The sequence below is a fragment of the Megalopta genalis genome, unplaced genomic scaffold (assembly GCF_051020955.1).
Source record: "Megalopta genalis isolate 19385.01 unplaced genomic scaffold, iyMegGena1_principal scaffold0020, whole genome shotgun sequence".
Classification (NCBI taxonomy): domain Eukaryota; kingdom Metazoa; phylum Arthropoda; class Insecta; order Hymenoptera; family Halictidae; genus Megalopta; species Megalopta genalis.
The window spans coordinates 1019964-1045909 of record NW_027476090.1 but is presented as its reverse complement, the minus strand read 5'-3'; the positions used below and the strand labels follow the sequence as shown (position 1 = coordinate 1045909).

The 25946-nt window shown below is 34.9% G+C and overlaps 1 protein-coding gene across 3 annotated transcripts in view; it reads left to right on the top strand.

The window, feature by feature from the left end:
- LOC117218896 (rap guanine nucleotide exchange factor 2) overlaps positions 1 to 25946 on the top strand; it is a 470857-nt gene that overhangs the window by 87526 nt on the left and 357385 nt on the right. For all 3 annotated transcript variants that reach the window (XM_033467621.2, XM_076527418.1, XM_076527419.1), the window contains exon 3: positions 20124 to 20589. In XM_033467621.2, coding sequence (XP_033323512.2) covers positions 20521 to 20589 — 69 coding nt within the window. In that variant the 5' untranslated portion in view covers positions 20124 to 20520. The remainder of the gene's footprint in view (positions 1 to 20123; positions 20590 to 25946) is intronic.

Below are 25946 nucleotides of genomic sequence, written 5' to 3'. Positions count from 1 at the left end.
ATATATATATATATATATATAAATCTTTTTTGAAATTATGATTATATTATTATTATTATATATAATAATATATATTAATAATAATAATAATAATAATATACAATAATATATATATAATAATAATAATAATATATACATTATATTATTATTTATATTTATATTATATTCGCAATATATAATTATAATTTCAAAAAAGATTAAGTGTAAAACAATTGATTATAAATGGAATTGTAGGATCTATGCAGTTCAGTTTCGCTTTTTTCTTGACGGACAATTCGTAAAGAGATATCATTCTTTCAATAACAGCGGAATGACGGCTATTCTGGTAGATATAATGGAACAAATTACCGACACGGAGAGTTCATGCATCGAGTCAATAGGGCACAGATTTATTTCAAATTACAACCAGCCAACAAATCAAATTACTGTTATCTCATAAATTTGTTATCAATCCAGCGTTATTCCAACGATTCCTAAATCAATTGATGCATTCGTATAGTAGTAGATTCGACTTTGGATTGCGATATCTTTTTTACTGGAAACATGCTAACTGCATTCACGAGAAGCACATTATTCTCACTTTTCCGACCGATGCGATGTGTTACAGCGGTGAAAAATATCGAATTTCAGAACAAAAACGCGATTCATCGTGAATTATTTTCGACTGATTTCATAACAGAATTTAATTTCTGACAGGCAACGGCTCTGTAGTAAAATATCGTGAATATTGTGATCCCGGTTAAAAAATGGCCACGTAGAAAGATCATGCAGGATCATAATAATAATAATAATAATAATAATAATTAATAATAATAATAAATGAAGATGCATCCTAACAGTTCGAATAAGATTTAATGGAAAATCAAAATAATAATTAATATAGAATAAAATCTCAGATATTTGTTTCCTCCGTTGCTAATAAAATTGTCTATAAAAATATTTGTTACCGGTAAATATGGTATATCTATAAATCGAATTATTCAATTGAAATATCTTGTTTCACATTTTTCTCCTATTTTCAAGAAGAATTCCACTACGTGTCTTACCCGATAAAAACAAAAGACAAACTGGGTTTTTCGAACAATACGACCGAGACACGCGACATTGTTATACGACATTGCACTGCTCGCGTTGTCAATTTGAATGGCGACCATAGAGCGTGCTTTATTTGGTTTTTGTCGAATTGCAACAATTTCGCCGTTGTGGGACAGCAAATTAGAACGTAGCCTAACCCCGTGCCCTAATTGAACGTCGCGCAGCAACAAAATCGTTGCCGTCCGATCTAGAATCGTTGTATCAGCGACTTTCTAACACGCTCGTCAACATCCTTGAAGATACGGTTTACGTTTGGAATTGCGATAAAAGCCGCAAGAGCATCGTTCGGAGCGGCGATAAAAGCTGCGGAAGACTTCTTTCTCTGGTTTGTTTAGAATGGAGCTGCGCCAACGACCGCGAATTCCAGACGTTTAACACTTTAACTGCCACGCAACAAGCTTAAACATTTCATGAAAGCATTTTCGGTGAACCAAATCAAATTGGAAAAGTTGCACGATTCGGATCCTAATTAAATTAGGGAAATGCGATAGGTTGACGTAAAAATTTATCTCGAAACCCGAGCAAATAACCCTTTTGCACTCGAATGGCGACTCTAAGGCGCCATTCAAAATTGTTATATCTCAAAATAATGTCAACATTATCAGACAGACAGTGGAAATGGTTATAAATAAAAACTGTAGTCGAACTAGTATTATTACTATACACACAAGTTTTGTATATTACACAGATCCTTATGGTACATAGAACATTTTGTGCAAAACTCAAGTTAATGTTTATACTTTTGCACACAGACATCGCACTTAACGGCAAAGTTAGCAAATTTCTCAGGGACAAAAATGAGTGGACATCTAACAAAGCGCAAGATTAATATTTAGTATGCCACCCGTTTGCTTGAATTACCGCTTCCAAACATCGTGGAAAACTGTTTATTAGGTTTTCAACATAATCCTTGCTAATTGCTTCAAATGCTGACTGTAAACTTTGAAAACAGTCGATCTTGTTATTCCGTTTGTCCAATGGTACCTTCGAGTCCAATTCACTCCATAAGTTTTCTATTAAATTCAAATCTGGTCTCTGTGCGGGCCATTCAAGTAGATTAACGTGAGAATCCTCGAAAATTTTTTTGGTTTTCTTCGCTGTATGTTTCGGATCATCATCCTGAACCAAAACAAAATCTTCGTCGAGTCCTATTTTTACGACAGCTTCTTCTAAATTTTCACTTATTATATCGATGTACTTGTCGGCATTCATTATTCCATCGATTGGGACTAAAGTGCCAACACCATACCAAGAGAAGCATCCCCATATCATCAACGACCCTCCGCCAAATTTAATCGTTGGCGTTACAAACGGCTTCTTATATGTTTCATTCTCCTTCCTCCACACTTTCTTCGCCTTCTTTAACTGCCGCAACTCAAATTTACTTTCGTCAGTCCACACTACATTTTTCCAGAATGACAGTGGCATGTTAACATACTTTTTTGCGAAAGCTAAACGTTTCTTCGCATTTGCTTGATTAATATGTGGCTTACGTCTAGCTTTGCAGCATTTTAATCCAGCCTCGTGCAATCTCCGCCTTATCCTTTTCGATGACACATTTGATTCTAAGGTTTCTTGAATATTACGCGATGCGACGCTTGGATTTTGACAACATTGTCGAGTAATTTGACGATCTTCTCTTACGGTGATACAGCGTTTCCGACCGCGACCTCTTAATTTTTCCACTGTATCGTGTGATAAATATTTTTTATAAATTTTTTCTACTGCTGCACTCTTTGATACTCCGTATTTTTCTTCTATCACACGATAACTTAATCTTTTGGAACAGTCCGAAGCAATCAAATGTCGAACTTGATACGAAATTTCTTTTCTTCGAGACATTCTGTCAATTGTTCTGCTTTGTACAAAGCCTATACTTCAATTAAATACGTGCGCAGATGTTCACGTTTGCAAGTATTACGCATGGCGGATAGCTATATCCTATGTTTGATTATGTTTCTCGCCGGAACAAGTCGACTCATTTTTGTCCCTGAGAAATTTGCTAACTTTGCCGTTAAGTACGATTTCTGTGTGCAAAAGTATAAACATTAACTTGAGTTTTGCACAAAATGTTCTATGTACCATAAGGATCTGTGTAATATACAAAACTTGTGTGTACAGTAATAATACTAGTTCGACTAACTTTTATTTATAACCATTTCCACTATCTGTCCACTCAATTTTGTCCGCAACTGTATATTTAAAAATACTGTGCAAAGTGTAATCACAAAATTCAATATCAAATGTACAAAATACACTGGGTTATATAAAATGGAGATACTATAGGTCGGAAGAACTATTTTGGATTTCGAGTTAAAATGACGTCGAATTCAAAGGGATAAGCTTTTAGAAAGTTGAAAAACGCGGGCCACCCTAATATTACGTACGTTTCGTGTATCGATAGTCTTTTCTACCTTAATTATCAATTCTGAAAAGCAACACGCGAACACGCTCTTACGTTGCATACTGCACACGATAGCCGAAAGTATTTTGACGCAAGTACTACGAATGAATTAGTAACATCGAGGAAAGGGGAACGCGTTATCGCGGCCCGTATTTCACGTTTTCATTGCGTTACACGGGGATATTAGTTGGGGGATGGTATGCAACGCAGCGTAGATTGCGACGATGCACGAAACGAGGGACGCATAACGTGTCGCGGTGTGCAGTCGCACACAAACGGTTCTTTGTGACACCGAACACTGTCCGCAATATCGTTGATAGCATCTCCCGATTCAATCTCGGCCGACTCCCTACGGTGTAGACGCGGCGACAAACTGCTGACAAACACGGACCGTCGCCGTCTCCTAATGCCAATCATTACGAAACCCAATAAAGAGCGTAGCAATACACGATTATGCCGTGCCGAACACTTTGACGCGCGTTCGAAGCTTCCGAAACCATGAAATTTCCACGAAATCGAGGTACAAGAGACTCTAATCTTGAAGTTTTCGCCAAGCGATGTGGATCGAATTAGGCGAAAACGTTAGGATAAAATGTCGAAGCTCTAAACATCATCGGCGGAGACAATCCAATGGAAGCGAGAAGAAAATGAAGGATTTTTATTCGGAATCAAAATTGTCGGAGTTTTCCTCTTTTAACCCTTAGCACTCCGAACCATTCTGGACGTTGGCTTCACGTCGGCGCCACTTTTCGGCAGAAACGGGCATTTACAGACCCTCGTATTATTTAGTATGCTTTTGGAACTAACATATTATAATGATATTAGACTTATATGAATTTGGCTGAAATCGAGAAATTTGCAAAAAAATCAATATTTTATTTTTTATAATTTTGTTATCGTTTGTTTTATAATTTTGTTTTGTTGTTGTAATCGCTATCTATGCGAACTCTTTCTCTCGTCGCCTTGTTGCTTGGACGATATCACTATCACTGCTATCAAAACAATACACTAATTGTAGAAGAAAACCTCCTACAGTTAGTCTTTCTAACATATCTGTATAAACGTCTATCTGGAGCTCATCTTCGCTACTACTTGTATCGTGAGACTCATTCGTGTTTGAACGTTTTGCCATTGTTCTAATAAAAAATATGAATAAATACATAGGTTGAAAATTTCTAATTGTTATTACTAACTCACAAGATGATATTTACCAAAACAACTTTTACCAAACAATTTATTTACCAAGAGAAGAATCACTTTTCCGATTTTCTCACTCGTTAGATCTATCTATACCGCTCGACGCTTCAAACCAGGCTGAGTTCAGCTTTGAAAATCTTTTCCTCCAGATGTTATGATTATAAATCTCACTATACAGTGCGTGCTATGTTATAAAAAGGGTTAATAATCGCTCTATTTGTCATAGCATGTCGTAGCATATCAGGGGCCTCAATTTTGTACTGCGCCTCGGGCCTTGGTACACCTTAATCCATCACTGCTCAAATTCTTATGTCTTTACAATTTCGTTCTTGATCCAGTCAATTTCGTAAAGAAAATCATACAATTCGCAGTCTACGTTATCACAACCTCCAAAGACATTAAATCGGCGATAACTTCTTAACCTCTTGCACTACAATTTCATTCACAACCAAGTTAATTAGCATTTCTTCGTATTTAATAATTCCTCTACTAGAATGAGACAATTTTTTTTTTATATATATTTAGCGCAATAAGATTTGGATTTTAGGAAAAGGCGAATGGTAAATAATTTTTGCTTCTTTTTTATCTGTTATTCTGAATGTACATATTCTATTATATATAAATATCTACTTTATATCTACTTTCTATACATAAATATGATTATTTCAACATTTCAGCATACTGCAAACATAGTTTCGGCTCAATTTGGAGCAATAACTTCTTCGATTTTTGTCCCTGGTTCGAGGCACTGCGTCGTGTGCCGAATAAATAATAAGCGATCAAGTGGTAATTAATGAGTTCCAATTAAAATTGTATTTATGTATAACAAATAAATCTAAATAATTTATCTAAATAATTTATTTAGATCGGTATAAATAATAAGTAATCATTTTCCTCTGTTATTTGAACGTCCAAATAGCAAATAATATTTGATTTAAATAATCATTTATTTGAACGTTTACTTGGACCGTTGAATTTCAACAAATAGATTGAACATAAAAATCAATTTAACAAGTAGTTTTTTATTTATCACCTGATGTGATGATTTAATCGTTAAAGTATGCGATTTTGTATCCTGTCCTTTCTAATCGTTATTGTTTTTACCGAGTTGAATCAGTTAACGCAGACATTTCATAAATAGAGAACATATTTCATACTTCTTCTTTAATACTAGATTTACGAAGCACAAAAAAAACAACTATTTTATATCAGTTTATAAAAGTAACAACAAGACATATATTCTGATTTTGTACAAATGTTATTGTGTAACATTTGCCGCGAGTAACGTATACATTGTATAAACAACTCATAAAAGTATCTCTACGATATGAATATAATCGTAAATTAAGAAATTAGTGATCCGTCATTTTAACGGGTTCCGCGAATCAAGCGTCAATTAAATAAAAGTTCTAACTGAAAGTTGAAATACTGAAATACTTGAGCCGTTTATTTTGAAAGTGGCATAAGTCATTTTTCAAAAAGATCGAGTTAATGATAACACTAATTACAATTAAACGGTATCTTTTCATTTTTAAAAAATTTGCAATCAGTAAGTTGAGAACTATTGAGATTTGTTCGAGAGAAGTTTTGCTAATTAACGGTATAACAAACATGTTTATTTTGAAAGTGGCGTAAGTAGCTGTACTCAGGAAATCAATTGCGGGGCTTAGTGTAAAAGAAATAGAAACGTGCGATAAGTGTGTGTGAAGTATTGTTTCGAATTATTTTCAGTATTTTTAAAAAAGTTGTGAACACTGGACTTATTTTTATAAGTGCGAAAGAGAATAGTGCAGTTTTGTAAATTATATTATAGTGATGTGGCGGCTACCACCAGACCCGTCAGCAGATGGCTATAAAATGTTTTATAAACTAACTTTAGATGAAAAAGGTGAATTTCTAACATTGGATTTGTCACCAAAAAGAGGAAGACCTAGGCGTTATTCACAAATAGAAATGGATCCGTTATACGCTGGATCTCGTCCTGTTTCTTCAGCAAAATACAAAGACACGATGGACTTGCTTAATTATATACCCCCAATATACCACAGTTATTTAAAAAATTTGAAACAAAGCACGATTTCCGAGGACTTAATCACTCCTATCGATGACGAAAATTAAATTGAACCGATGTATTTTCATATAAATTACTTATACTTATGTTTCAAAATGTACCAATTATTTTTGTATTTTATGAATATTAAAATAAAAAATATTTAAATCAAACCTTTATATTAAATATGTTCATGGTATAAATTATTATTATATATGTAATTTATTCAACAATTTTAGTAAATCACTGTCCTTTGAAAACATCACTTCGGTAAAATACGTCGGACATTTTTCTAAACTATTTATTTTGAAAGTGGCTTAAGTCACTTTACCGTAATGAAAAGTGGTGGTTTTTTTAATGTTTATACGAAATTATTTATACTGAGAAAAATATCAGTATCCTGAGATAACAAATACAAGTAAATCTTCTCGAAAGTTAGCATCCATATTTTTAAACGTGTTGAAACGCAAACCGTTAACACGTTCCGTGCCACGTGTATCATCGATGGTACACGCTTGCATGTTTACTTAGTGAACTGAACAAATTGTTTACAAGAAATTTAGAACCGAAGAATCAATTTCCACCGCAAGAATGGGCGTTGATAAGTTTTTGTTACGTTGTTATGTGTACGAGAATTAATAATTGCACGTAATACATCAAGTTTTAGTAAAATATCAAAGTGTGAAGATTCGAGTAAAAAAAGCTCGGCACGGAACGTGTTAAATATCTCGACTTCAAAACAAAGTGACTTATGCCACTTTCAAAATAATCGGCTCACTTAGCGAATAGTGAAAATAGTGAAAAAAAAATAGTGAAAATAATTATTCCCATAACGAAATATCATTCGATATAATAGACGATGCCGAATTCTGCTACTACATATCTATCATCCTTGCACGTCCAGCAAAAGAGAAGAATATCAATACAGAAACGCGATACAATCCGATCGAATCAGGCAGACATCCTGATCGGCCAAACGATTTGGAAACGTGTAATCCAAGATAATCCAAGTCTGGCCAGTACGGCAAGTATATTCCGCGCAGCCGACTATCTTCTTTATTAAAAACTTCGAAGGTTAGACGGAGAAGCATCAGCATCAGCTTGTATCCGATTGGAAAAGTTTCGGAAAAACTCGTCGACCGCGGAATACGTACGCCGACGCGCGACGAGATGAGACGAGACGAGACGGGACGGGAGGACTTCCACGAAGCCCCCGTCTTCGGTTGGGTCTCCACAGCTTGTCTTAGCTTAGGCTTGCTCGCTTCACGCGGTTTCGAAAGCGTCTCGTTACGCAAATTATCCCAGATTTCTAGGACACTCGGTCTCGAAGCGACGCTCGCCCCCGTCGCGATCTAACGCGGCTATCGAACGTAAGTCTTTGATAGTCCGGCAAGTCGAGGCTCGACCTCTGAAGAGATCCTTGGCCTACTACGACGCGTCTGCATCGCTGTCAACATAATAAGCCGACGCTACCGTTACCATTAACGCTGGCTAACGTATACACCGGCCAGCGATTAGAAACGCAACGACCGACCTACGCCACCATAATATACGCACATCCTCATTAACGGGGCGGCGCGCGTTCCTCCCTGCTGGCTATCTACGCGGCTCTCCGGTTTTTCTATAACATTTTATTAATTCGACTTTGCACGCCCTCGTTGCATCTCGACAAACACGGCGCTACGGCACGATAATAACGAAACGCTCTGCGATTCTGCACTGCGATGATGTTAGGGGTTCCGCGCGTGCGAAACTGTTGAATTCCGAATTGGAAGGAGAAAATCGGCGAGTATTGTTTTATTGGTGAGATCGAGTCACGGGACGTTTTATTGTTTATCACGTCCAAGCATTATTCGAGCGAGAATTAGAGAGATATTATTAATGTGATAGTTGTATTGTTATATATATAATATGATAGTAGAGTTGACGATGTTTATTAAATATATTTATGAACAGAGTTGATCACATTGTTCGAATAAAATTTCTTATGCGAACAATCCGAATAAATTTGTTCGAATAAATTTGTTCGGATAAAATTTTATTCGAACTATCCGAATAAATTTGTTCGGATAAAATTTGATTCGAACTATCCGAATAAATTTGACTCGAATAATCCGAATAAATTTGTTCGGATAAAATTTGATTCGAACTATCCGAATAAATTTGATTCGAATAATCCGAATAAATTTGTTCGAATAAAATTTTATTCGAACTATCCGAATAAATTTGTTCAGATAAAATTGATTCGAACAATCCGAATAAATTTGTTCGAATAAAATTTGATTCGTTTAATCTTTCGAATAAATTGTTCGGCATAAAAGTAGCAGAACTTTCAAATTCGCGACAGACGCAAACTTTTAATCTTCAGGATATTGGTATGTATAATTAAAAGTTCTTCGATTTTGTGCGATTATGTTTCGCGAACTATCGTCTGTTTTTCACGTGGACAATTTTCGAATAAAAAATATTAAATAGCCTATGAAATAACTTTGACCGACTCCGTCGACCCTTAGCAATAAATTATAATACATAGACACTCTACATATGTACTTACATACACTCTATTTTACACAATTTTATGATTTGTTCATAGTACGAATTCCATATGTTCCTAATTTGTAAAATTAGAATGCATTCTTAGCCCATTTACCTGCTATTATTGATACAATATGAGAAAAATCAACTAGAAATGCATTCCAATATTTCTTCAGATGCATTAACAAATTAAGATAACAAATTATACTTGCACGTCTCTTATGCATGTCATACAAACGACATCGATCGTAAGTAAATAATAATTTTTGAAGTTCGAACAGCAAACTTCTTGAAACATATTGTTAAACGATAGAGATGTGAAACTATGTAGTACCAAAAATTGGAAAAGAATTCATTTTTATAACTTTTTAACTTAATTTTATAAGGCGTCCGAATTCTTTTTGTATTCTTGTCAATTACGGAGGTAACGTTTTATACTAAATCGAAAGTTTGTCGTACTTTCACATATACTATATATTCTACTATATTTATTTAAATATATGACGTATAGTATATATTATTTAAATATAGAAGTTAAAATTATACCAGTATTCGAATACTTTTGCAAGCAACTGTATATGCAATTGAATATTAACTTTTCCTCAATAACATACATAAAATATTGGGTTCTTCGCTCTTTCTGTTACTTTGGAAAGTAATTATTCTACGTGATTATGTCGCAGTATATAATTAAATTCTACACGTATGCACCCTTGGAAACCATGCAACTTCCGTCTGAAACATTTTCTCGTGCAACGAACATTTTATTAGCTGTTCGAGGTAAAAACTACGGGAAGTTCTTTTGGCAACTATTTTAGAGAAGAATTTTACGAAGACCGAAAATATTGGGTTGGCAACTAAGTAATTGCCGATTTCAGTTATAGATGTCTCTCACTCCCATTTTTACGATATCCGTGAATGTTATATTATAAAATTATTATTATTATTATTATTATTATTATTATTCTGTTATTTTTGGAACATTGATTCACGATTCTGGCCTTAAAATGAAATAATAAGAAATGTGTGTTAAGTTAAGGGGTTGAAGGAGGGGTTGAAAAATGCGTGACATTTTCCAACGCCACGAAAATTCGCTAATGTCGAAACTTGTTCATATAATTAACCATACGCACAGACGCAGATGTCATTCGCCCCTTGAATTTGTTAAACAGATTTGCACAAACACACCTTTATAGTTGGCAGAAGCTCGTATTACATACACAATGTGACCAATAAATAATTACTATTCGTGCTAGAGCATTAAGATAATTTCATTAAAATGATTTGTTATCATTTAAATTGTACAATTATTGCAACGAATGAACGATCTATCCAAAGAAATAGATCTCTTTTTTGTTTATTTATCAAACTATGAAACCCCGTACAGGATTATTAGCAATATATTTTGTAATATATTATTACAAAATTACTATTACATATACAATATATTTGGCAACTAAATAATTGCCGATTTCAGTTATAGATGTCTCTCACTCCCATTTTTACGATATCCGTAAATGTTATATTATAAAATTATTATTATTATTATTAATATTATGTTATTTTTTATTGTCCGTGAATGTCGGCAACTGGACAAATTGAATGCAGCGGTCAAGGAAAAGCGACCAGAATTGGTCAATCGTTAAAGGTGTCATTTTCCAGCAAGACAATGCTAGGCCGCACACGTATTTGTCCACTCGGCAAAAATTGATGGATATTGGTTGGGAATTGATCTTACACCCACCATATAGCCCTGATCTCGCGCCATCGGATTACCACTTATTTCGATCCCTGGACAACTCCCATCGTGGTAAAACTTTTAACGACGATGACACACTGTAAAATCTCACTTAACTCAGTTTTTGGTCGAAAAGGATCGAACTTTCTACGAGCGTGGATTTTCAAGTTGTCAGAGAGATGGCAAAAGGTCATCGAACAAAATGGAAAATACATTACAGATTAAACTTCGTTCCAAGTAAAAAAACATTTTTTATTTCATTGAACGAATCGGCAATTACTTAGTTGCCAACCCAATACATTGTCTACATTTTCCGTAAACAGTGAAACGGTAACGCGCATCGATCTTTCCCAAACTTGATAGCAGACACATTATCGTAGCATGCGAATGCTGAAATGGAAATCTGTATGCATCAAACCCACCGCAAATAGCTTTGAATCCACAACACCGAGGACGATGACTGGTACTATTTAGAGAATTAGTACCGTTTGGTTAGGCATTTGTTGATGCCAACTCTCTAGTTGCGAACACATTAAGTAGTGGATAGCGCAACGAATTCTAACGCGATTTTCCTGGGAACTCGTGATTTTATGTGCGACACCATACGAACGAAACGGAATAGAATTCGCTAAAAATGTTAGTACATTGCGATTTGGCTTGGCAAATCGAGGAATCGTCGATGCTTCCTATTAGGACGGGATTTTTCATTTTCTATTTAATTTGTTGTGCACGCAATAACGAGATTTCGGGGGAAACGACCATGGTTCCTTATCGCAAATAATTTGATACGATTCTAATAAATTACTTTTTATGTTTTTTTTTCTAAATTGTGCACAATGAAATGCACTCTATCTGGCATGCATTTTCAATATTATTTGCGATATATAATAATTATGTTTAAATAAAGAACATTGCCAATTATTTCTACAGAAGTCAGAATGAATTGGAAAACGTTTCTTTCAACTAATGAACCGTTTATAGCACTTCCTTAATTTTTATTTGCGACAGATAATATCATATAGATAGTAAAAATTTGTATAATCGCAGCAGAATCTTCGAAATGTGTCTACATGTTCTATATTGAAACTAAATGCTGTATTTATTCGTGGATTTACACGCAAAAGAACAATTTTCTGTAATAGTTGCAACATTCAAGAACTACGTAAATATTTATTTCTTTTTTTAAACGTGAGTTGACAATAGTGCAACAGTATTTCTAAATTCCTAGGTATATTAAATAATATACATATTGAATTAAAATAGAAAGAAATATTAAAAAATATACATATAACACTAAACAATAGAGAGTATTTCTAAAACCTAGTTGTAACGAAACAACTTATAGATACGATTACGCAACAATTGCCCACGATATACGCGAGAAACAGCGAGGATAGAAAATTTAGTTAAATACTAATATGAACTAATTTTAGTCCAAATTCCGTTCCCGATTATTTCCGACTGGACAAACAGATCATGATATCGAACCGTGTTACGACGGTAATTACTCGTGCTCTCCCAGCGTTGGTCCTACATTCGGCGTCTTTAACGAGGCGCGTTAACCAGTCACCGGTAAAAATATCTTTATATAGAGGGTGTCCCAAAATATTCGCTTAAATGGGCCGATTCGTGAGACGATTTGAAGTAACTTCTCCCTCAGCGAAAATCTTCTTCGTGGCTTTGTGAACGAGTTATTAGCGAAAAGCGCGGACCAATCAGAGAGCCAGAACGACTTACTTACCACGATGCGACATTGGTCGGAAAGGCAGGGCGTCGCCATCATGAAAATCTCGTTTTTTATTTAAGCGTATTAACACTCAGTCAACCGAATGGGAAGATCTCGCTATTTTAAATTCAGTCGATTGATGACCGAATGGCGAAATGAAATTATAGAAATTATAGAAATCTAATTTTTCAAAATTAAGAATGATTTCTTAATTTTATTCAGATTTGCAAGAGGTACGAATGTACCTTAATTGAATTGAACACTTTAATTTTATGAAGTTTTTTAGGTTTTTGGCGCGATCATGAATGTGTTAAGATTATTTAATTATACACATATATAATAATTATAGTTATACATATATATAACTATAATTACATACATATAAACATACATATATATATATATATATATATATATATATATATATATATATATATATAACTATAATTATTATATATGTGTATAATTAAATATATATATGTATAACTATAATTATTGTCATGAATGTGTTAAGATTATATAGTTATACACATATATAATAATTATACGTATATATAATTATTATATATAATCTTTCCAATCTTTCCGAAGATCCTGTGTCTACCATGCAGAGATGCTACACGGCGAATAATGCATATTAATGTCTACTGCACCGACAGGCTTGCAGAATTGTCTATTCGATGTAATAGGTATCGTCGCCTAAAGTTGCAACGCGAGCTCGAGAATCATTGCCCTTCTAAGAATAAAATTAGCGGTGCAGGTGTATATTTCAGGTTCTTATGTTACAAACGGTACAGGTGCGATCTAGCGGCCAGTACCGTATGCCTGGAGTTCAGAGTTTATTTAATGTCTTTGTACGGAGAACGTCGCACAACTTCGACGAAATCATATGAATGCGTAAAGTTTAAACACCGCGTAAATTACATATATATATATTATATATTATTATATATATATAATTACTATTGTACTTACTTATATACATATATTATTACTTATATATACTCACTTACTATATATAGTAAGTAAGTATATATAAGTAATAATATATGTATATAAGTTTTTTGTATTATATATAACTGTATAATATATAATTACTATACAGTAATTCTATGTATAGTAATTCTCTTATTCTATGTATTAATAATTAATATATATGATTATATATATTATAATGCATATTAATGTTTTAATAGTTACCGATTGTCAACAACTATAAAAATGAACCTCAAGTTCCATTTTTGTGCGCAATCTGAGTGCGAATTAAGGAGAAATTACTGTGCATTGCCGTTGTTTCACTGTAAAAACAATTCAAACAAGAGTGACGAGTTGAGTGATTTTGTTTGTCGTTCATTTAAGCTTTATTTTGGCACCCGCGTACCCATTTGCTATAATCCGTTCAACGATCTTCGGTGTTCTTCTAAAACTATCAAAAATCGCTTCGATTTACACTGTCACTGATTTTCGCAAAGGTAAATGCTCCGAATTACTCACTTGGTTGCCGGCATAGAAATTGCAACAGAAAATATTACGATCGACAAACAATTTTTCTCGAGAGCACATTTCCCGAGATTTTGTCACTTCGTTGCCATGACGAATTTCATAATCCATAACATCTCACGTGTCGTTAATAGCAGCAATAATATTCGAATCAGAATTGGGCAAAATAATTGTATTCGGATGACGGCTAAAAAAATAAAAAATGAAATCAAATAAAAAACGAATTCGACGCTATCGAGTAAAAATTTATCTAGATAAAAATTTATCCGAGTGCAATTCGATTCGACGCTATCGAATAAAAATTTATCCGTGTGAAATTTATTTTGAAAGTGGCATAAGTCACTTTGTTTTCAAGTCAAGATATTTAAGGGTTTGCGTTTTAACACGTTTAAAAATATGGATGCTAACTTTCGAGAAGATTTACTTGTATTTGTTATCTCAGGATACTGATATTTTTCTCAGTATAAATAATTTCGTATAAACATTAAAAAATCACCACTTTTCATTACGGTAAAGTGACTAGAGCCACTTTCAAAATAAATAGTTTAGAAAAATGACTGACATATATTAATTTTGTTCGACGTATTTTACTGAAGTGTTTTGAAAGGACAGTGATTTACTAAAATTGTTGAATAAATTACATATATAATAATAATCTATACCATGAACATATTTAATATAAAGGTTTGATTTAAGTATTTTTTATTTTAATATTCATAAAATACGAAAATAATTGGTACATTTTGAAACATAAGTATAAGTAATTTATATGAAAATACATCAGTTCAATTTAATTTTCGTCATCGATAGGAGTGATTAAGTCCTCGGAAATCGTGTTTTGTTTCAAATTTTTTAAATAACTGTGGTATATTGGGGGTATATAATTAAGCAAGTCCATCGTGTCTTTGTATTTTGCCGAAGAAACAGGACGAGATCCAGCGTATAACGGCTCCATTCCTATTTGTGAATAACGCCTAGGTCTTCCTCTTTTTGGTGACAAGTCCAAAGTTAGAAATTCATCTTTTTCTTCTAAAGTTAGTTTATAAAACATTTTATAGCCATCTGCTGACGGGTCTGGAGGTAGCCGCCACATCGCTATAATATAATTTACAAAACTGCACTATTCTTTCGCACTTATAAAAATAAGTCCAGTGATCACAAGTTTTTTAAAAATACTGAAAATAATTCAAAACAATACTTCACGCACACTTATCACACGTTTCTATTTCTTTTACACTAAGCCCCGCAATTAATTTCCTGAGTACAGCGACTTATGCCACTTTCAAAATAAACATGTTTGTTATACCGTTAATTAGCAAAACTTCTCTGGAACAAATCTCAATAGTTCTCAGCTTATTGATTGCAAATTTAAAAAAAATGAAAAGATACCGTTCAATTGTAATTAGCGTTACCATTAACACGATTTTTTTGAAAAAGTGACTTATGCCACTTTCAAAATAAACGGCTCGTATATTCGATCGAATGAAAATTCATCCGATTGAAAAAATTTCCGTGCACAGAGATATTCTCCTGCATTATCGAAGTTTCACCTTATTCGTAAATCAGCGAATTTAGGGCCGAATATTTCGACAAGTCCCCGCGTGGTTCTTACTTTAATGAATGACGAGAACGTTAGCAGAATAGAACCCTCGACCGTTTCTTACGGTGTGCAGCCCGCGTTTTCTTCCTTGACATTCCGTTTCACGCGAGTCGCCGTGCATATACGGCCACGGACGAGTTGTGAACGAGACGCCGGCTCAGCAAGTTTCTTTTGGGAAGGAAGAAAGAGCGGCGCGGGACCACGGGAAGATGAAGAAGCGGAGGAAGAACAAAACGAGAAACAGGAGTCCAAACAGATACGATGTGCAAGGTCGTTGTAGCCCGTTCTTCTCCCGAGTCGAATACTTGTGCTCCCTTCGCGACGTTTCCTGCGATCGTCGTCCTTTTATCGGCTCCACGGTTCCATTTTCTGCCTCGGTTTAGATTACGAAAACGATTTTCCGGCGATCTATTACCGAGACACTGCATATCGCGATCCTGCGTACGAAATGTCGGGCTTTTTCTCATAATGACAGCACCTATGGTTCCGTTTTCTGTGATATGAACATCATATGGACGCCTCAGACGCCTCAGAAGACAATTACTAAAGTAGTTGGTTAACATTAAAATTTAGATAAATGAGGATTTTGCAAAGTAGCTGTGAAAAATAATAAAGCACAGTTTTAATTCTAGGATAACATAGAAATGAATTTAACCGGAAGAGAAGCAAAAGAAAAATGTCAATGTTTGTTTTTCTTCTGGAAGAAAATTCTTTTCCCATTGAATAATTTTGTTTAGTCATTTCGTGGTCGATACAAGTCACTATTGTTTATTTGCGAAGAAATCGTTTACAGTAAGTTCTCTTCAATAATCATTCAGATCGTACAGAAAAATTTGGGAAGATGAGATACGATTATTCTATATATTAATAATTAATACATAGAATTATTCTATATAATCGAATAATCGTATTTCCTCTTACGAAATTGTTCATTTTTGTTTACAAATTGAAGAAAAATTAGGCAGAATTTACTGTGAATCTTAAAGTTCGAATAGCTGCACTGGTTACAGTAATTTCTCCCTAATTCGCGCCTAGATTGCACACCGAAATGGACAATTTGGAAAGATGAGATACCATTGTTCTATATATTAATAATTAATACATACAATTATTCCATATGTTAACAATTAATATATACGATTATTCTATATATTAATGTTTTAATAGTTACCAATGATCAACAACTATAAAAAGGCAGAAACAATCGTATCTCCTCTTCCCAAATTGTCCATTTTCGTGCGCGAATTAGGGAGAAATTACTGTCTATCGCGACATGTGGCTGGATTTGTATAGAGAAGGAGACACTGGAAGCTCGTCGGTTGATTAAACGGAGGTCTGCCGAGTTCGGAAAAATGGCTGTTTACGATCGGGAAAGGTTAATCATCCGTGAATGATGTCTCGAAGGCTTGCAGAAAAGTTCAGCAGACAGCGCATCGGAGATTAAAACTGTCTCACCGAAAAACCATTGTTGCGAAACTCGGTCTCCCCGCACAGCTTATTATCGGGCTCCGCTTTTTCCGTCTCCGTTTTCAGCAGCGACCCGGACGGCAAATTCCCATAGGCCTCCTCTCTCCGTTATAAACGCGATTCACCATTTTAGATCCCGCAAAATTGCGTCCCGTTCACAGAATCGTCGGACCTGGGGAAAAAAAAACTGATGGTCGCCCGGCTCTTCGCCGGCTGAATTTCCCAAGCCGCTGGCTCTATTGTCGAAACCAGATATTATTTCCAAACCGCTGTCTATTGTTGATCAAATCGCAGGGGGACCGAGACCGATAGTTCGATAAAACGATCTTTCAATGCGTTCTCCATTCGCGTCTGTTTAAAACTGTTAGTCCGGGTCAGGACTCGAGTTCGATCGTAATTTAACGGTGAACTTTTGTAAACGTATGTTGTTCGGTAATGCTTCGATATATTTCTGTACGATTTCTTTTTCTATTCTAGGTCGACTTTGAATATTAATATACTTTAATTTCGGTTTCAAAGTTCGATATTAGCAGTTATTTTGTGGCTCGTTGAATTAAAACTCGGAACAGTTATTTCTCAACAGGTATTTTCGAGCGAAATTTAATTGCTTGTGCTATTTTTCAATTTAATTAGCATTAATCTTGCTATGACAAAAATTCTTGCCAACTATGGCAAAAATTCGTACTTCATTGTTAATTACAATACATAGATAAGTACGTAAATATTAATTAAATGTTCTAAGAAGTGGTAAAAGAGAAAAGGTAAAGGTGAAAAAGAAAAGCTATTTACTTCGTCGAAAACTTCGGACGTCCCGTTAATTGGCACAGTAATTGACATGTTTGCCCTAATACGAATAAACCATATAAATGTTTTAATGTTATAACAAATATTATATACAGTACATACTATACATATAATAAGTTCTTAGAGTTTGTAACGGGTGTCTCACTTCGAATTTCCGAATTTTGCCTTCAATTTGTCGTTCCTGCACACGTAATCGTCCAAAATGGCCGATATCGTATGGATTCTAAGCGAAAATATAACACTTCGAAGATCGAAACACTTGGCCATGGGAATCGGATTTCCAGTCCACTTTTACGCCGCCGCGAATAAAATCGTTCAGCATCGATCGTTTCCCTGAAATCGTTCCGCCGGAGGCGGATGGCTCGATCCGCAGTCGAGCAGCCGCGACGCAAGGGAAAAAGACGATACCGTTAGAAATTATGAATGAATCGCGAAATACGCAGGATGAATTATAAGCGCGACGGAAGCCGCTTGTTAAGGCGTGCTACACCTGCAGACAGATGCAGGGAAATGATAGTGAACGCGAACTGGAAATAGGCTCGACGACCTTTCGCGACCCGATCCGACCCGATCCGATCGGAGGTCGATTTAAATCAGGAACAGGATGGCGGAGCGCTCGATACGAGACGAAAACAAATGCTCGAAGGAAGAACCGTCGATTTCTTGGTTCATTCGCCGACCTTGGGCGTGTAACGTCACGCGAGTAACAGCGTCTACCTAACTGCCTTGGCAGAAGGCGAGTCGAGGACGCGAGCCGCGTCGTTGCTCCGGTATTCGCCGCGCGCCTCCGTTGGATCCCAGCCACATCGATATCTGTTATCTTTTGTAAATCAGACTTTGTAAATCAGGGTCAAACTTTATACAGAAATTTAGGACACTCTAATGCAAACAAATTTGTCCTCCGAAAGCGTACTCGTTTCCTTCTAAGAGACACAACGAGGAGCGAAATTGAACCAATGAACGTGCTTTTGTAGAAAATAATATTGGGTTGGCAACTAAAAAAAAAAAAAAAAAGTAATTGCCGATTTGTTCAATGAAATAAAAAATTTCTTTTTACTTGGAATGGAGTTTAATCTGTAATATATACAGTTGCGGACAAAATTGAGTGGACAGACAGTGGAAATGGTTATAAATAAAATTTAGTCGAACTAGTATTATTACTATACACACAAGTTTTGTATATTACACATATCCTTATGGTACATAGAACATTTTGTGCAAAACTCAAGTTAATGTTTATATACTTCTATGTAACATATAACATACTTTTGCGCACAGAATATACTTCTATGTAACATATAACATACTTTTGCGCACAGATATATACTTCTATGTAACGTATAACATACTTTTGCGCACAGAATATACTTCTATGTAACATATAACATACTTTTGCGCACAGAATATACTTCTATGTAACGTATAACATACTTTTGCGCACAGAATATACTTCTATATAACATATAATATACTTTTGCGCACAGAAATCGTACTTGACGGCAAAGTTAGTAAATTTCTCAGGGACAAAAATGAGTGGACATCTAACAAAGCGCAAGATTAATATTTAGTATGCCCCCCGTTTGCTTGAATTACCGCTTCTAAACGTCGTGGAAAACTGTTTATTAGGTTTTCGACACAATCCTTGCTAATTGCTTCAAATGCTGACTGTAAACTTTGAAAACAGTCGATCTTGTTATTCCGTTTGTCCAATGGTACCTTCGAGTCCGATTCACTCCATAAGTTTTCTATTAAATTTAAATCTGGACTCTGTGCTGGCCATTCAAGTAGGTTAATGTGAGAATCCTTGAAAATTGTTTTGGTTTTCTTCGCTGTATGTTTCGGATCATTATCCTGAACCAAAACAAAATCTTAAACTCAGTCTAACCTTGACAATTATTGTTCTAAAACCTGTAAAGAAAAAAGAAACGGTCGAATTCTACAAGAGTACAACTTAGCTCCAATGTAACACACAACTATATTTCATATTTCTTCTGTGTTCTGTTACAGGTCCTGCGACGATCAGCAGGTGGCACAGTGAAGCAGAAGAGAGTGACAATTCGATATGACAATAGAAAGATAGAAGACGCCGCAGACCCTGACGAGATGTCCTACGATGGTCGACGTTTAAACGAACACGTTACTGCCGATCGTGCACGGATGATCCTTTGATCGGCGACAAACGCGAAAGTCGTTCGTAACGAAAATGAAACGTTCCGCGATGATTAATGACGCGAGACAGTCGGCAGTTTAAATGACTGGAAAGAGGTCGGAAGGCCCGTAAGAGTGGCCAGGTAGTCGGAAGCGGCGACCTTTCAGTGGCGATGTCCAGAAAGAAGTCCTTTATCGGGACAAGGGAGGACCACGCTGATAAAAGGATCGCAGAGTAGTCTATAGGTAGGCTACTATGACGGACTATTTGGATCCGCATTTCGTCAGGGCTCTTTGCCGCGATCCGGAACGTCGGACGCTTCAGGTAAGTCGAACTGTACACAGATTACTTGTATTATACTTACGTTTCCATTAACCCTTTCCACTGTAAAAATGTGTCGGACTCGCGACGAAGATTTCGTGTACATGTGGTGGATCACGCAACCTGATCGGCTCGATTTATTCTAAAATAACATGGTTTAAGGACTCTGTCCGCTGTCCCATCTCGTGGGACATCGTAATTCTAGCATATCACTCGGATGTCCCCTCTCGTGGGACATTCAAGTTTATTAGTGATTACGAGGAATTCAGTTATTTCAGCGCAACTTTTTCAGACATGCATGTTTCAATTTTTCAATAAGCCATCGATCGAAAACCCTCTCAATTTTTAAGTCCTTGTCCCCATCACAGTGATAGGGTGGGGGAGGGGAAGTAGCAAATGATGCGTTATTTTTTCTGTTCTACTCATCGGAAAAGTCTGAAAAAATTCATAAATCTTCTACCGCATGGGACACAAAACATAACCTTTTCAAAACGCGAGTTTTTTCATCTTCATTTCGTGTTCCAAGCGATAGTAAAATTGAAAATAAAGCGTTTCAGTCATTGCACAGTAAACCAGTCCCTTTAACATCTCGAAAAAAATTCAATTAATTCATTCCAGTCTGAACGGAGGTTAGTTTACTTAGTCTAGATATCATAAGTGTATGTACAGTGGCCCACAAAAATGTTCGCACACCTTTTAAAATAATAAATTGAACTGAATGCAATAACTGAACCGAATGACCTGAATTTTCTTTAGACGACAAAGGCACCAGTCTACTAGACAATAACTGAAATGCTTTCTTCAGTCACTTAAGAAGGTTTTCTTCTACAGTTAGTCTATCGTTTTGATAGCAGTAATAGTGATATCGTTCAAGCAACAAGGCGACGAGAGAAAGAGTTCGCATAGATAGTGATTACAACAACGAAACAAAATTATAAAACAAACAATAACAAAATTATAAAAAATAAAATGTTGATTTTTTTGCAAATTTCTCGGTTTCTCAGCCAAATTCATATAAGTCCAATATCATTATAATATGTTAGTTAGTTCCAAAAGCATACTAAATAATACGAGGGTCTGTAAATGCACGTTTCTGGCGAAAAGTGGCGCTGAGTAGCTGGTAGCCAACATCCAGAATGGTTCGGAGTGCTAAGGGTTAAGACCAAACTTTTTGTTAATCCTTTCCACTCGAATGGCGACTTAATTTTATTAATCGAATTTGTTCATATTTGAAGAACTGTTGAAAGGATAACTGTTGCAAGAATCACAAAATAAAATGGAAATACAGTGTGCCAGGAAAACTGTATTAAATTTTGCGCCGAACTTAGCTTCGAGTGCAAAGGGTTAACTCTTTATTCCCCGGAGTTGTCAATGTCACGTTCAGTTTTTTATAGGTTGATCTACAATTTTTTTGTGCCCCTCCTTTAGGGGATGCTGAGACGAATTCGACAAGTACCATAAAATATAGTTGTTGTTTTTTTAGAATAATATAAACCTCCTATAAAAAACTTTGATAATTTCGAAAAAAGGATTGACAACAAATTTGGTCAATTCAGGAAACATTTTGAGCTAAAATAACGTGGTTTAAGAAAAGAGCTATTTCGAAGTTATCAAGGTTTTTTATAGGTGAACCTACAATTTTTTTCATTTAGATTCTGAAAATACTACAGGGTGTCCCAAAAATGTGAATGGGTGTCCGAAAAAGTCCAAGAAGCTCCGATTTCCGGATTTTCGAGACATCCTGTATTTGTTATAGTGCTTGTCGTCTCAACATCCCTTCAACGATGGGTACAGAAAGATTGTAGGTCAACCTATGAAAAACTGAATGTGATCTTGATAACTCCGGAGGGAAAAAGGGTTAACCACAAATTTGGTACAATCATCTTTAAAGCTCTCCTTAAACCATATTATTTTAGCTCAAAAAGATACCGATCGAACCACTAGCAACAGAATAAATTGAGCTGATCACATTGCGTGGTCCACCCTGTATAATCCACAACCGCTGGAAAAATGTATTCGAACACCTTTTAAAACGCGAGAACTCTTTTTAAAGCTGAGCCAAGTGACGTGAATGTTTTTCCATGTTAGAAGGTTTCGGTAACTTCGGTTATGCTTGTAACTCGTGACAACGTTAATCATGCAGCATGGGTTCGCCGCATATTATCACTTTGATTTACGCGACTGTTATTATGCGAAAATAGCAAATTCTCGATTTCATAGTAATCTTCTAATTACCGTGAATTTTCTACACGGGGTCGTTTCAAGGTCCGCGCGTCCACATGTTTAAAATTCATTTATTTATCAGCTACGATAACGCGACGATAAAAAATGTGTCGTTACTAAAAATAACCTTGAAGAGAGAAAACCTGGGTCGCGAAAACCTATTTTTTCAAACATCGCTTCGTACGTGCAGAAGTAAGGAAGATCATGAAAGGCGCGAGATATAAATGAACATATCCGTGTTTCGTTTAATATTTTGTTTAAACTCTTGCAGAAGTATTTCTCGAAATTCATTATTGGCACGGCGTACTGTATGGATTCAAGATTGAAAGTATAATTAAAGACCTCGTTAAAAGCATTTTTTGACACACGTGGGAAACGTGTGTACGATGCTCGAGAAAAATGATGAATATTCTGAAAATTATTAAATAACGCAAGCCATGTTCCCATGTGCTTCTATTTACATGAGAATTAATCTTTCACACAGAAGGTACACGAACAACTGAAATCGCGTTACCATAAATTAATGGAGCCAAGAAAATGCAGTTTCGATGCTTAATTTCTGGCTCGTACCATCTTTTTCATCGGGTTGCCTAACCCAGGCCGTTCTTAATTTAGTTGGAAAGTAATTAAATGTTTTTGCAAGAAAGATCTCAAAAGCCTGCATATTTTTGTCGTCATGAATTTGTATGAAGAAAAAGTTGCGCGCTGTATGAATTAGATTTCGAATGACTGCCTTAAATTACAACCACGCGATTCGAATACAAAAACAAGTGTCTCCGATTAACTTTCGCCGTGCGAGGCGCGAAAGGAAGAAACGTGCGTTTAATTAAAATCGCAAACTATAGGTTTCGATGATGTTAACTGTTGTAGAATGAAAGGATACTCAAAGGCACTTTATTTAGAGTTACAAATTCTACTCCAGAACATTCGCGTATCCAGTAAAATAAGTGATGGTGGTATATTGCAAAACTACAGAGATACAGAAATCTGGTGTTGGTGAAAATCCCGAGGTGGCAACCTCACGGTTCGGTGTCTACTTTTGAACTATCGTCTGGGCCCACCTGGGCCTCTGTAGGCAACGGCTCACCCTCGCAAGGGGCCATAAAACTGTTAGGTGGGTCATCGTTGAAATTCCAACATTAACATTTCACGGTAACAATTTCCTTCTGTCTCCATAGAAAACAGATTTCCCGATTAAATGGGAATTTACGCGGACCGGAAGATTGCGTAACTAACAAATAAATACCCACCGACTACGGCCGTAAATTCGATGAGTCGTTAAATCAAGTATAAAATATAAATCCTTATACGGTAGTATAAGCAATAGACGAGCAATAAATCGATGAACTTGCGAACAATAGGGACTATACATATTATAAATGCATTTGACTATTCGAAGAACTTACAGCATTAATTTTGCCAACGGAAAAGAGTAATTGCCGATTATATTATAACGTCAAGATAATGGCATCGTTCAACATGACAATGCGTGTAATTAAAAAAATAAATGTAATTAATACAGCAGTATAATTTATATTCGTTTTGAATGCTGTAATTTATAATATGTAAAAATGTAAAATATAATAATATAATATAATAATAATAATAATAATATAATAATAATATAATTAATTTAATATAATATATTATAATATATTATAATATAATACAATACAATATAATTTATATAATAAATAAAAATAAAATATAATATGTATAAATAACTTATGATATGAAATAATGTAATCAATAATAATTTGTAATATTATAATATTTTCATATATCTTACTCGAATAGATCTATACAAACTACTATAAATACTTCAATTTATAAGAGTTTCACTTTAAAGAAATCTAACATGTTTACAACTTTTCATTCCATCATATTTCATTATTTATAACCATAACCCCTTCCATTGCAAGAAATAGAAACTTTACACGAAAACTAAATGCAAAGTTTTCCCGCCTTAATATTATTAACTGACTGCACTTCAATGATAATTTAAATAAATTATAATTAAATAAAATATAAATAATTTTAATTTAATAATTATAATAATTATAATTATAATATAATATAATTATAATAATGATTATAATAGTAATTATAATTTAAATAAATTATAATTTTAATAAAAGTTAAACTCAACCTGAACTAATTAAACTCGATTAATCATAATTTCATTTGTCTCATCTCGCTTCCAAGCCTAAACTGGTTTAAGCCGTTTCTGCACCGAACGGCTTATTTCACAATAACGCGTATTGTCCTTTTCGTTGTCCGTATAATCCGCGAATTTAAGGCTACGTATGCACCAGCCCAAGGTGCATTGGTGCACCGCGTTTACAGTGGCCGAAAGGTTAAAGGGCACCATCAATATCCGTGAGTAGAGCCGCTTGAACTTTCGAAAGGTACAACCTGCTGTTTCTTATGTTCGCATAATCATGTCGGACTCCGACGCGCATCGCGTCGAAGAATTCCTATACTGAAAAATTGTAATATCTCCGGCGATTATGTTGATCCCGAGAATGCTCTTCGTGGTTTCAGTGCCAATTAGAAGAGCGAGGGTTAAAAGGGTTCCGCCAGCGTTCGGTTCGGCGATTACTTTCGATGAAGGTAGACCCTTTGATGGGGTGGCCGAAACGTTTCGTTGAAAATGAAATTCTTCAATTTGTCTAGAGTCGAATAGCATTTCAGGCTGAATGTTAAACATTGTATTTTAGCGCTACGTCGAACACATATGAGTAGATTAGAGGCATAGCTGCGTAAGTCACTCCGTGACTCATTGTGAGAAACAAGGAATGTTATTCTTGCTAACACGTGTATTTCTTTTAGCGGCCAAATTTATTGTTCAGTTAATTCAGGGTTGAGTTAATTTATAATTTAATTTAATACTTTATATTAATACTAATATGGTATGTATGATTTTCATTTGAAGATTTTTTAGATAATCTTGTAGTCTATTCCAAGACGATAATATACTTATTATAAAGTATCATATATTATATTATATTATATCATATTATATTATATTATATTATATTATATTATATTATATTATATTATATTATATTATATTATATTATATTAAATTATATTATATTATATTATATTATATTATATTATATTATATTATATTA